At 30.4% G+C, this 12,787-nt stretch overlaps 1 protein-coding gene across 1 annotated transcript; it reads left to right on the top strand.

Moving 5' to 3' along the window:
• Positions 1-10,940: 10,940 nt before the first annotated feature.
• On the top strand, positions 10,941-12,552 carry LOC149237474 (flavonol synthase/flavanone 3-hydroxylase-like). The gene is made up of 3 exons (XM_089366825.1): positions 10,941-11,437; positions 11,549-11,870; positions 12,093-12,552. Exons 1-3 carry the CDS (start codon positions 11,037-11,039, stop codon positions 12,393-12,395), a joined length of 1,026 nt encoding a protein of 341 aa, XP_089222951.1. The 5' UTR covers positions 10,941-11,036; the 3' UTR covers positions 12,396-12,552.
• The last annotated feature ends 235 nt before the right edge of the window (positions 12,553-12,787 follow it).

The raw sequence follows: 12,787 nt of genomic DNA, 5'->3' as shown, positions 1-12,787 counted from the left end.
TCAGTGGCTCCATCTCAATAGATTTTCTTATCAGGAGAAAGTCTATGTCGTTGTCATACAAATTTGGGGGAAACGAGACAAGGGAGTTTAATGGGGTAGCAGTTACCAGTGGCTCTTTGCCTTTCGAATGAGATAAGGAGTTCTTTTCTGGCGTCGGCGAGAATGAAGAGATAAGAATGGGATGGGATCCCACCGTAAAGTGGATAGGTGACAGTGGAGGCACTGCTTTGTCGTCGATTGGTTCCGGGATGGGCGCACACGGAGGGGTATCAGCAATAAAGCACGCCTTAGCCAAGCTATCAGATCTAGGTTCAAGGCCCTGAGTGGAATCCTGTGAAAATAGCTGTGGAGATTGGGGAACATTATTTTCTGAAATTCTGAAAACATGCCCATCCAAAAGTTCCGTCGGAGATGCGCTAACAGAATGGGATGGGCTCTCCTTTTCAGTGATCACAGGGGATTCGGTTCGGATCTTTCGATGAGGCAATCTATTTTTCTGAAACTGATGCCGAGAGCAGTTTTTTATAAGGTGACCTGTCCTGTGACATGCTGAAAATCTGAAGGGGATGCCCCAAAAATCAAATCTTTGTTTTATTTTCAGGTCTCTCCATACAATCTCAATATGGTCAGGGAACCCCCCTCTATAAGCCTTTTCAATGAGAATCCATGCTATTCTTTTATCTTTTTCCCCGAGACACCATGGGTCAACGTAGACGAATCTTCCAATTGAATTTCCAATCTCTGCTAATGTTTCCTTTGACCACATCTCCAGGGGAAGGTTTGGGAGTTTTACCCAGATCAGGTTATTCGAAGGAGTGTTTTTCAAGGGGTCATACCCAATATACCACCTGTAGAGCGCAAGGAAACTCCTTCTAAAAACCCATGGATTCTTCAGAACGGTTTCTACATCGCTGGATTTTAAGAAGTGAAAGTAGTACCACTCTTTCATGAGATTTGAGATAATGGGGGTATATCCGATTAGTGGCTTCCACTGAGCGTCGAGCCATTTCCTCATCGCCGCATCATCCATTTCTGGAAAATGCCATCTGCCCACCAAGGCGAGGTCCTGAAGACTTTCGATTCTTTCCGTCAAGTGAGGGCTGTCCAATTTTAATGCAGCAGGTGGGGGGGTGGTTTTGACAGGGTTCTGGGCCTCATTATAGCGGTTTGCATGTTCTTGCAGAAGCTTGTCTTTCGGCTTGGAAGCACCTTTCCTATTGGTCACAGGCTTAACAATCATGTCATCCAAGGTTGATTGCCACCCACTAGCCAGCGTGGCACCCCCCCAATCCTTTTCGGCCTGAATTGCAGCCCGAACCATGGCTTCTGTGGCCAACACATCAGACCCTCCGTCCATGCACCTCCAAAACCTTCCCCCTTTGTCCTATTTAGATTACCGAATCAGGATTATAGTACCAAAATTTATCAACCTCTGACCATTCTGAACATAAAGCCTGGAAGATGTAAATACTAAATGAGGGAAAATAAAGGCCCTTCTGACACTTGAAGTGGCGCTAATGAAGACTCAAGAAGGAAGATTCCAGATTTCAAGTTGGGCATGGAGAAAGAAGTGGGCTTATGGACAGAAATAATAGCTATGTCTAACGATACCGCACAAGACAATTGACTGGGATGGGTAAATCCTAATTTTTTTTACTCCCTCAAGTACAATCCCAAATCCCTATGAGATTTGAAATTCAAACTCCAAATAAGGCTATCAAAACCAATCTCGTGGGAGAGGTTTTCCGGGCCAGAAAATCAAGGCCTCCGGCAGATGGAAAAAACCTACTGGCAACAGTCCATGGGAGATCCAGGACTTCCTGATGTTGAAACAGAGCAGCTCATGAAGGCATACCAGCTCCTTTTGTCTTATTAATTGGACGAGGATTCTTGACAGACTAGACAATAGCAGTATAATTCAACAATACACCACCATGCCCCTACTCTGAAACGAAAATATGTACAAGGTTTATAAATTACTATGAACTTCTTTGATTTGTTGATGATTGCCCAGGACATTCTGAGTTATCCCTATGACAGAGCAACGAAACTTTGAAGCATGCTAGAAGCTGAAACAGGCCCTGTGAAGTTCTAAATATTGATAAACTTTAAAGGTTGACCCAAAAATTTTGTAAACTCCCTGCTTCTTTACCAGACGCATGTTAAGGGGAAGGCGCCAAGAATCCTCCAGCGAATCCAAATACCAGCAGACTTAGATGTTTAACATATAGATTCAAGAGACTGGGTGAGGGTGATAGACAGAGAAGATAGTGAAGCTAGTGAAAATTTACTCCCCTCCTGGAGCTGGTAATAAAGAATAGAGAAGAGAAAGCCTACGAGTCATTCAACTGGGCTAGCATGGACGACTGAAGACAAGTTCCTTCAAAGTGAGGCACATCGGGTGGTAGGTTGCATGGCCTGAAAAGGTAGCTTGAAAAAGGAGAAAGACAGACGCAAACCTCACTCAGCTTACCTGCTTATCCTTGATTGGTTATGCGCGTGGCTAAGACAGCGACCTGGTTGGTTGCTTTCGGATCACTTCCCCACTCGACACGCCATCCCCGCAAAATCTCTCATTTACATTTATATATATATTCATAATTTTTATTTATTTATTTAATGTAATTGTTTTTCTTGTTAGAGATCAATTCAGATTAATCTCAATTAGTAAGACTCGAGAATTGATCTCCCAATCAGCAAAGCACTAAACAACAATTAAACCAATTAATCTAACCCTTAAATAGATATTTATCATCAAAATTAAAATCATTTTGATAATTTTAAATTTAAATAATTTAAAAAAAATAAAATAATAAAAAATAAAAAAACAAAACATACTTAAACTTTACGCATCATCTCTTGGTATTGAGAAATATAAGCGATAAATATAAAAAGGATCTTGATAATAAGATATATAACCCCATAAATATAAAGTAGATGTTAATAAGTTTCATGTTATACAAACCTTCTTTCCTAAATTCATATCTCCCCAAGCAACTATAATGTATAACAACAAGAAAAGGTTCAAAATAATCAGTACCTACCTTTTGGATCTATTTAAAATATTAATCTTGCGTATTAAAAACCTAGCATTAAGAATACTATAACCAATAATATCATTCTTATAAACTATGTTATAATCAATCATGTTAATCTTAGAGTCCTTTTTCTTTGGAATCAATCTGATTTGGCAATGTAATTATGCGAGCATTAATCAAAGACGTTTTATATTAAAATATTCTTCGTAGAGAAGTTATATTAAGTTATATTATTGTGCATCTATGTCCCAGCCATAACCAGTAGGATTAGCATGTATCAACCTCAACCATAGGGATCGGAAATATGCAAAGATGGCAGCACGAGGAAGCACAGTAACCTCAAAACAACCTACTCATGACCAGTAGCATTCCTCACGGCAGAAAAACAAAAGCAAAATAGAAATAAGAAGGCTTAGGTTTCCGTAGCATTCCTCACGGCAGAAAAACAAAAGCAAAGTAGAAAAGTGATTTATTTATAATTCAAAGCAATTTAATTATCATTTAAAAAAGGACAAGAAGATGATTAATATGAATCAAATACAAATATTATTATTTTGACCATTTAAATAATGATGGACCATGGTATCTGTTCATTGAGTAGTTTAGCCGGCAAACATCCTATAATGAAATGTTTATATTCTAAAAGATTCGGGTTCAAATCCTATAAATCAAACAACGACAAAATAAAATAATAATCAATATTATGATTTTTAAATTTTGAAAAACACTAAAATTACACTCCAAGTAATTTCATTCCGTGATGAAAAATTGAATACCAAAAAACCAAAACTAAAGGGGCGTTTTTAATAATGACAATGTTTTATAATGAAATGTTATATTCTAAAAGATTCGGCTTCAAATACTCTAAATCAAACAACGGCGAACTAAAATAATAATCAATATTATGATTTTTAAATTTTGAAAAACACTAAAATTACACTTCAAGTAATTTCATTCCGTGACGAAAAATTGAATACCAAAACTAAATGGATCTTATTAATAATGACCATGTTTATGTAATGCTTACATTTGTTTGTATAAATATATATGTTTTACGTTATTGGTGAGAAAAATATATATGTTATATGTTATTAGTGAGAATTGAATTTAGGTAGGATGGATTTTAATTATTTCTTCTAACTATTATAGTAATTAAATTTAGTGATGAAAAATTGAATACCAAATTTAAAAAGGCTTAGGCAATGGCAATATTTATATAATTCTTGTATTTGTTTTTGTCTTATACTACAGGCATGTGTTCCATACATTCAAGATAATAGCATATACATGTGTATGTGTACGTGTCTATATATATAATTGAGATTCTTTTTTGTACATAAAAAATATATTTGTTCTATGTTATTTGTGAGAATTGAATTTAAGTAGGTTAAATTCTAATCATTCATCCTTATTATTCTAATCATTCATCTCTACTACTCTAGACAAACCCTATTGACCAATCTTACATATATAAATATATATTATGGAATGCATATTTTAGGAAATCTATTAAGCACTTATTTTTTAATTTTTATAATAATATTGACTGTAATTTTCTATTAAAGTGGTTGAATGTTTTTCCATTGGATTTGATATTGACCATTTAAACTACTCATATAGAGAGATAATTCTAGTGTTAGCCCTATGTGTTCATTATGTTCAGGTTTAGATCAATGCCACATATTCTTAGGATGTTAATTTGTTTAGTATGAGGGAATCATACTTTATCATCCTAGATGCACCAATAGAGATTGCATTTGATTAATCATAAGAAAAAACATGTTATTTAATCACCTAATTTTGATAAAAAGACTAGCTTTCTTCCCCCTTCATGTGCTCCCTATGTTTGAGAAGCAATAAAATCATCTCCCCTATTTAGAGCTTAGAAGCCTACATATTGTTGATTCTTATTTTTTTTATCTCAATGACTACTTGGAGATTGGATGCGACTTTGTTTGGGCGAATGATCAATGAGAGCTTATACTAGTCAGATTAAGGGAACATAGCACCTAGTGCTTCAATAATGACTAATAATGCATAGTTAGAATTGTTAATCAAACACACACATCACTTAATTAACATAATTTAGTAATGATATCTAATAAAGTTCATAATATCACAAAGATAGCTAACTTGAAAATTATGTAATCCCATACCTAACTCATTAGACTCAATTATCAAACTTAATCTCCATATATTATTTTATTTTATTTTATTAGTAAAAAATAATAATAAAGCGTTAATTTAATTTAATTTAGTATTTAATATTAATATATAAAATTACATAACATATATAATTTTATATATTAATATTAAATTTTTTAATTATATTATATTCATATCTTATTAATATTAATTTATATTACTAATATTTTTAATAGTATAATGTAATATATCTATATATGCACACGTTAATATTATTTGTGATTATATATAAAAATAATTAAAACATATATTAAAATAAAGTGATATTAATATAATTTTAGAATTAATATTAATAATATTAATATTAAAAATACAACTCCATTTTAAAAAAAATTAATTACAAATTTTGTATTTAAAAATAATTTTAATACTCATGATCAATCTAATGTGTTAGGTGAAAACTATGCTTATCAATTATTAAGGTTTCTACATGGAACACACTTGATAGCTATTGTTATCAAAACTTTGCTTATCTATTATTAATGTTTCTACATCTAACACACTTCGTAGTTATGGTTTTAAGGAGTTGTCTGAGTGCAACCAAGCGGATTGTTATCTTTGTGTGCATATACAAAAGGAAGGGAGAGTGAAATTTTTTGAATAGAAAATGCAAGTTAGTTTTATTTTGACGATGTAACTTTTTATGTGCATTGTATTTGAAAATTGACATTTGTTTTAATAGAAAGAGAATATTATATTATATTATATTTTATGTTAAGAGATGCATTCTATAATTATAATGGAAATGTGTTAGTTTATTTATGTTCATTTTTGATTGGGTATTATTTAAAAAAAAATTTAAACAAAATAATGTTATCTACTATATAAAAAAAAACCAATACACATATTTGACTAGTTTTCATTTACTATAATAGAAAATATTAATATACATACTCTAGATGCCATAAAAATATTCCACTCTCATTTTTAGCCATAAATAATCTAGTATTGTTGATGTTACGATCAAACATGAAAGAGAAAAATACATCGTAAAAATACTTTATTCTCAATCATAAAAAATCAAGCAACATAATTCTATATCAACTTTAAAATATATATATATATATATATATTCAATTTTGAGTGTGAGAAAGTTATATAATTTTTATTTTTTATAAAATTATTGTTAGTATAAGACTTAAATAAACAATTTCAATATTGATGCTAGCTAATTTAGCTAATTGGTTTGAATATCAACTTCACATGTAGAGAGAGAACATATATAATTATATATATGTCTTTGTGTAGATCATAATAAAATATTTCGATGTTCAATAAAAAGGAGTAATTGAAAGAAACAAAAGAAAAATCAATAACTTTTAAATAATAAGAAGATGTGTAATTGATTTAATTTCTAATATGAATGTAATATACGACATTTAAAATAATTTTAATAAAAATATAATATGAGTAATAAACAAAATATAGGTTAATTAATATTTACATATAATTAAAAGTATATTAATAAAAGGAAAGAAATATATTTTAAATTGAACACTTTAATTATTAAATAAAATATTTCAAAGCTTGTGTTAAGTGAAAATTTCAATCCCAAATATGTATATATTATATATGGTTGAAAAAAAATGTGTATATATTATATAGAACATTTGAAAAAAAAAAAAATTACAGCAAAATTATTCAGGTCCTTTTTGAAGTATATTTTTTGGGTTAAATTTTGTTTAAAGTTTAGCAAAGATTTGATGGAATTGCAAATTTACATTATGCAATGTACCTAATCAAGATGGCAAAGTAAATTTTCAAGAGGTTGAGTGTATTTATATATTCAAAATTGTAATTTAAGTAATGAATAATTACACATGATGTGTGTGTCTTAACCACGGATCTAGAAAGTGCCGAGAGTGAGAGGTGCAAATTTATAATCCAAGTTTAACACTTTAAAAGAGGTTGGTACCTTAAGATATATTTGATCCCTTTGGGCACTTGCTAGATCGATGGTTGAGATGGATCTATACTCATGCTACTTCAAGTGAGTTTAGGGAGAAAACAGTCCTTGAATCCTAAATTAACACTATCCAACACCAATAAATTATAATTCAATATTTTTAAATCTATTTATAAATAAAGAATAGTGCAGCCGTACAAATTACATAGTTGGTAAATGTTGATAGACATTAATCCATAATAAACATACAAACATTTACTTTATAATACAAAAGATTAAAAAAAACATAAAAATTAACTAGAATATAACTTTATTTTAAATTATTAATATTATTAATGATAAAGATAATTAATATATAAGCTAAAAATATATAAATTTAAAAATATGGAACAAGATCATTAACTATATATATTTAGCCATATTTTACACTGGAGATTCTTAATTTGTAAATAGGCTTTGTTACAATATTCCAAAAAAACCTAACTCACTTCATATGATACTTGTTCATATGACATTTTTTTAATTAATCAATTTAATTAAAAAAACAAAATATACATAATCACTTAGACTATAAATCTCAACCTTTAATTTTATATATTACAAAAAATATTCTAAAATATTCCATAAATATTAAATACCTACTATCTTTATTTCAAAATAAACATACATATCAACCTAATTAAAATATTATATTCTCATCACATTCAAAATGTTAAAAATAATTTACAACTCCAAAATAACAAATTATTACTCCGTTTCAAGAAAATTAAGGAAATAAAATTATTTTCACCATCTATCCGTAGTAATTAGAAGCAATCACCTTCACACAAAATATCTTATGAATAATAAAGAGCGATGGAATTTGGTACTCAATTCAAGATTGAGAATATAGTGGTGGAAATTTTATAGATAGAAAGCTGATATGACTTGGTAAAGCCCAAAAACTAGTTGAGAAACGTTTAATATTAGTCTTTTGGAAATTCATTATAAACAATTTTGCGAGAGTATTTTTGAAGATTTGAAAATCTCAGGTACAAATAAGACAAAGAAGATGAAGTTAACGAAAAAATTCAAAACCAAAGAAGAAAAGGAAGATGAGTCGCATGTAAAGACAAATAATAAAAATGAGAAGATAAAAGGAGCCATAAGGAAAGATTCACAAACCATAAAACGTTACCATATTACTAATATGAGTAAGTAATTAAATGTTTGATACAATATTAATTATAGTAAAAGTAGTCGCGGAAGTAAAATAGATTCCCTCATCTATATTCTATTTCAATAATTTTTTTAACCATATTGCTGGATTTCAAGGATATGGACATCAAAGAAATTCAAAGATTAAAAAAGGGTTTTAACATACCTACGAAAAAAGTTCTTAAAATAAAATGTATTATTATATCTTTCAGATATCTCTATTTTATTATTATATCTTTGAGATATCTCTTTACGTGTTTACTTAAATATCAAATATAGCCGTTTGTTTAATAGATAATTAAATTCTATATGCAAAGAATATTAAGCTTGTTCGATGGATAATTAAATTTCAGATGTAGCTAGTATCATATTTGTTATGTTTATGTAAGTGTTTGTATTTTAAAATAAGAATTTTATAATTTCATTTAATTATAAGTATTCATTAATTAGAACTTAGAGATTTAACTACTATGACATATATTAGAATATTTATATTAGTATTTACTAATAAAAAATTATAGTATTTACTAATCAAAAATTAAAATTTACTTATAAATTATTATGATATTTTAATTATTTTATATCAAATTAACTAATTAATAAAAATATTATATCAACAAATGTTATATGGAGCATATGGTATTGAAATGCTATAATATTGACCCACGGTATCCTTAGAAGAGTTATTTACAAGTTAAAAACATCCATAATAAGGTGATGTGAATCCCTATAGTTAAGAATATTATTAGATGTATTTAAGATATATAAGTGTTTAAATCATATATCAATTATTTTTTAATTAATAATAGTTTTTATAAATTTATAATTTAGTTATTTTTATGTTTTTTTCTTTTTTCTTTTTAATGTGTGCAATGTGAGATTTAAAGAGTAAGAGCCTTGATGTTTATCATGCATTAATGCCTATCAAATTTTAATGATTATTTAATATATATGGCTATATTAGATGTAACTAATATCCATTCACACATTTTTATTATATTTATATAGAATAAACTATAAATACATAATTTAATTATATATTTCTTGGTTTAAAAATTTAAATATAAATATACTTATTGAAATAAAATAAAAATATTTTATTTTATTTAAAAGTTTATTTATCTGTGTTTACTAGGGTTTGGATAGATGGTGATTGTGCTTTGTTAAAACATTATTTTAGTGATAAAAAACCAATGGTAAGAAAAATTTACTTATTTTTTATTACTTATGATTTAAATTTATACTCATTATAAAATTCAAAGTTATAACCTATAATAACATTATTTAATTACAATTACATTTTTCTATTCATTTTTTATTCTTATTTTTTCCCTAACCTATATTTTATCTATTAAAAGCATACTTTTAAAAAATTCAAACGATATAAATAAAAATTATTTGTCTTTATATCGATCATTTATTTATTTCCGTTTTAAAATGATCTCAAAAATTTTCAACCTGATTACAAACTCCACGATCAATAAGAAAAATCTATACCTAACTATCAAATTTTTTTACAATATATTAGTTGAAACTATACACTCAATAATAAATTTCCGCTATTACATAATGTAATGTACATATTATCATAAAATTAAAAGAAACAATACCAACTCTATATATAAATAAACAAAATCATATCATTTAATAAAAATAGAAAGTTCCATTTATCATAATTTTTTATTATTTATATACATTTATTTTAACATTTAATCTTTTAAATATATATAGAAACTTCCATCTTCATTATTTCTAACTTGACTCTTCATATTTTGAATGTGTAAATCATATATATATACTCTGTCATAGATCGATGAAAATTTATCACCAATAATATAAAGTTTATCACCAATCAGTATCTATTTAAGCTCACTGTCACAGACACAACTTCGAAATACATTTCACAATCCCTCTGTTTCACTTTATTGTCTCAAATAATTGAGAGCCACGAAGTTTCAAGTTCTACTGCTATTGAAGCTTCTATGGGATAATTTAATATGTATGCTCAATGGTAAAAGCGGCCTTCTGCCATGTGGGTAGTCTGTAAAACATTAAACTATTTATTTTCCCTTTCAATTCAATGTCCTATTCGAGGATATGATATGGTCCCATTCGCATTTGATAAATATGGATTAGTCAACAAAATCGGCCTGTTCGGATTCAATGGATATGACTAACTTGAACGCCAAGGTCTTCTGATTTAGAATACCAATGGTTTATTTTATATCACCAGACCAAAAGAATAGTCCCAGCGTCGACCGGTTTGAAATTTGATAGGTGAAGAGAGTATCAGAAGTCCTATATGTTTTATTTCTATGAATTTTTTTTTTGGAAATTTTAGTTATAATTTTTAAGTTCCAAGACTTAGGTGATGTAGGTTTTAAACGGTGATAATCTATTTAGGCCATCAAAAATATTCAAACATTCCCATTATTCTATTTTCAAGAAATTTCTCACCAATTCCAGCATCTTCAAGAAATTTCTCCCTAAATTCCAGCCATTAAAAAATTTGTACCCTCGTTAAATAACCCATTTCCATTTTCTTCTATAAAAAGAGCCGTGCTATCTCCTGCAATCGACCTGAGGCGCCTTTATCGAGTACGCATTTGTGTTTTTCTGTTAAAGTATTAGAGGCCTCTTTGTCGACTATGCCCTTGTGTTTTTCTGTCTGATTATTGGAATTACGCAGCATGGATTTTACAGTTGTTGACGAGGAGGCCGCGGTTCCCATCATCGATGTTGGTCCTTTGTTGGATCCCCATGACCCTTCTGCAGCTCGAGCGGAGGAATTAGCTGTTGTTGGACAGATCGGTAAGGCATCTGAAGAATGGGGATTTTTCCAAGTCATAAACCATGGAATTCCCTTAGATCTCATAGAAGAAGTGTTGGCTAGTTCACGTATATTCTTCGAGTATCCTGCACAAGAGAAGATGAAGGCCAGAGCACGGGCCGCGGGAGGTGAAAACTCGGAGATTCCCGTGATGGGTTACAATTTGTATCCACCGGGTAGATGGGATTCTTACGAGAATCTATACTACGGCGCTGGCCCATCAGCGTGCAACGCTTTTCCGGAGGAATTGCCTCAGTTAGGGTAGGAAAACCAGCATAGCTATCGATTATTATTTCAAACATTGTTCTTCATATTCGTATAGGCCAATTGATAGGGAAGTCATTAATTTAATATCATGACTTGCTAATGCAGGATGGTAATAGAGAAGCTGATGATATTCCTATCTAAGATGGTGGAATTTATGGAGAGCCTCATCTCCCAAAGCCTCGGATTGCCTACTAATTTTCCCAAGGAACTCAATGGGGACAGGATTGAGCCCTTAAAAGTGCTCTGCTATCCGAGAGCCACGAGCCAGCAGGAAGAGATAGGAGCGTGGGAGCATCAGGACAGCAGCTGCATCACGCTGGTGGGACAAGACGAGAGTGGAGGGTACCAAGTTCTCAAGGATGGTAAATGGGTGCATATCAAGCCTACCAAGGGCGCCCTTGTCATCAATATTGGCGATATTCTTCAGGTAACTCAAGGAATCACCATATATTTATTTATTTATTTATTTTTGTGTTCGTTTGATCCACCGTGATTTGAACTTGATGTACATAACATTTTATACCATATAGCATAGCAATGGTAAATTAAACTATTTCTTTACCTACGAATCAACATATATTTATACCATTAAATCTAAGGAATTAAATCCTAAGCCTCTAATGGGTGTGGTGTGCTCTACATATAGCAGGTATGGAGCAACAACAGATTCAGAAGTGCTGTGCATTTTGTTTTGAATAGTAAAGAAAGAAGACGATGCTCGTTTGAATATGTCAGCATTCCAAACCCGGGTATGAGAGTGAGGCCTCTTCCTCAGTTTACCACTGACATCAACTGCCCTGCTGCTTACACAGCATTCATGTACAATGATTATATGCTCAAGAGAATCCATGACAAGACACACCCTCCTGCTAGCTCCAAAGATTTTGTCAACATCTCCGTCTACGCTATTGATAAAGTTGATATTAAACAACAATGCGATGTAGCTGCATGAACAAAAGCTCTACGTGGCACCTGCGCCTAAAGCTTCGGGTTTAATAAATATATATGCTATATAAGTCTATGTTCGCCTAAGAGTAATAAGTTGCCACAAGGCGACATGAATTAGTGCGTCCTGAATGCATGGAATCAGCTTTTCAGTTCTGTTTGAAACAATTCGATGGTATGCATTACTATTCAAGTGACGTATATTTGGTTTGTCTCCTGTCAACGTCGATCGAGCAGAATCACATTGATAGCGTTGCTTCCATTCGAGGGCTCTTTTCACACTAACTTGACTACAAATTTTGAATTTATATATTAAATAAATAAATTTTGAGGTGTAAAGGTTATTTTGGTGGATTTTTTTTTTTTCAAATCACTTTCATTATTTTCAATAAAAGTTAT

This window comes from Pinus tabuliformis, chromosome 8 (assembly GCF_031772625.1).
Source record: "Pinus tabuliformis cultivar Carrire ecotype Pingquan chromosome 8, CPIR1, whole genome shotgun sequence".
NCBI classification, from domain to species: Eukaryota; Viridiplantae; Streptophyta; class Pinopsida; order Pinales; family Pinaceae; genus Pinus; species Pinus tabuliformis.
The sequence above is the reverse complement of the archived record's forward strand: the minus strand, read 5'-3'. Positions and strand labels throughout refer to the sequence as shown.

Excerpts from the sequence above, each read along its gene's own strand:
- LOC149237474 (XM_089366825.1), top strand. The coding sequence starts at position 11,037 with ATGGATTTTACAGTTGTTGACGAGGAGGCCGCGGTTCCCATCATCGAT. Across the intron at positions 11,438-11,548 it reads GAGGAATTGCCTCAGTTAGG|GATGGTAATAGAGAAGCTGA; the intron begins GTAGGAAAACCA and ends TTGCTAATGCAG. Across the intron at positions 11,871-12,092 it reads ATATTGGCGATATTCTTCAG|GTATGGAGCAACAACAGATT; the intron begins GTAACTCAAGGA and ends TACATATAGCAG.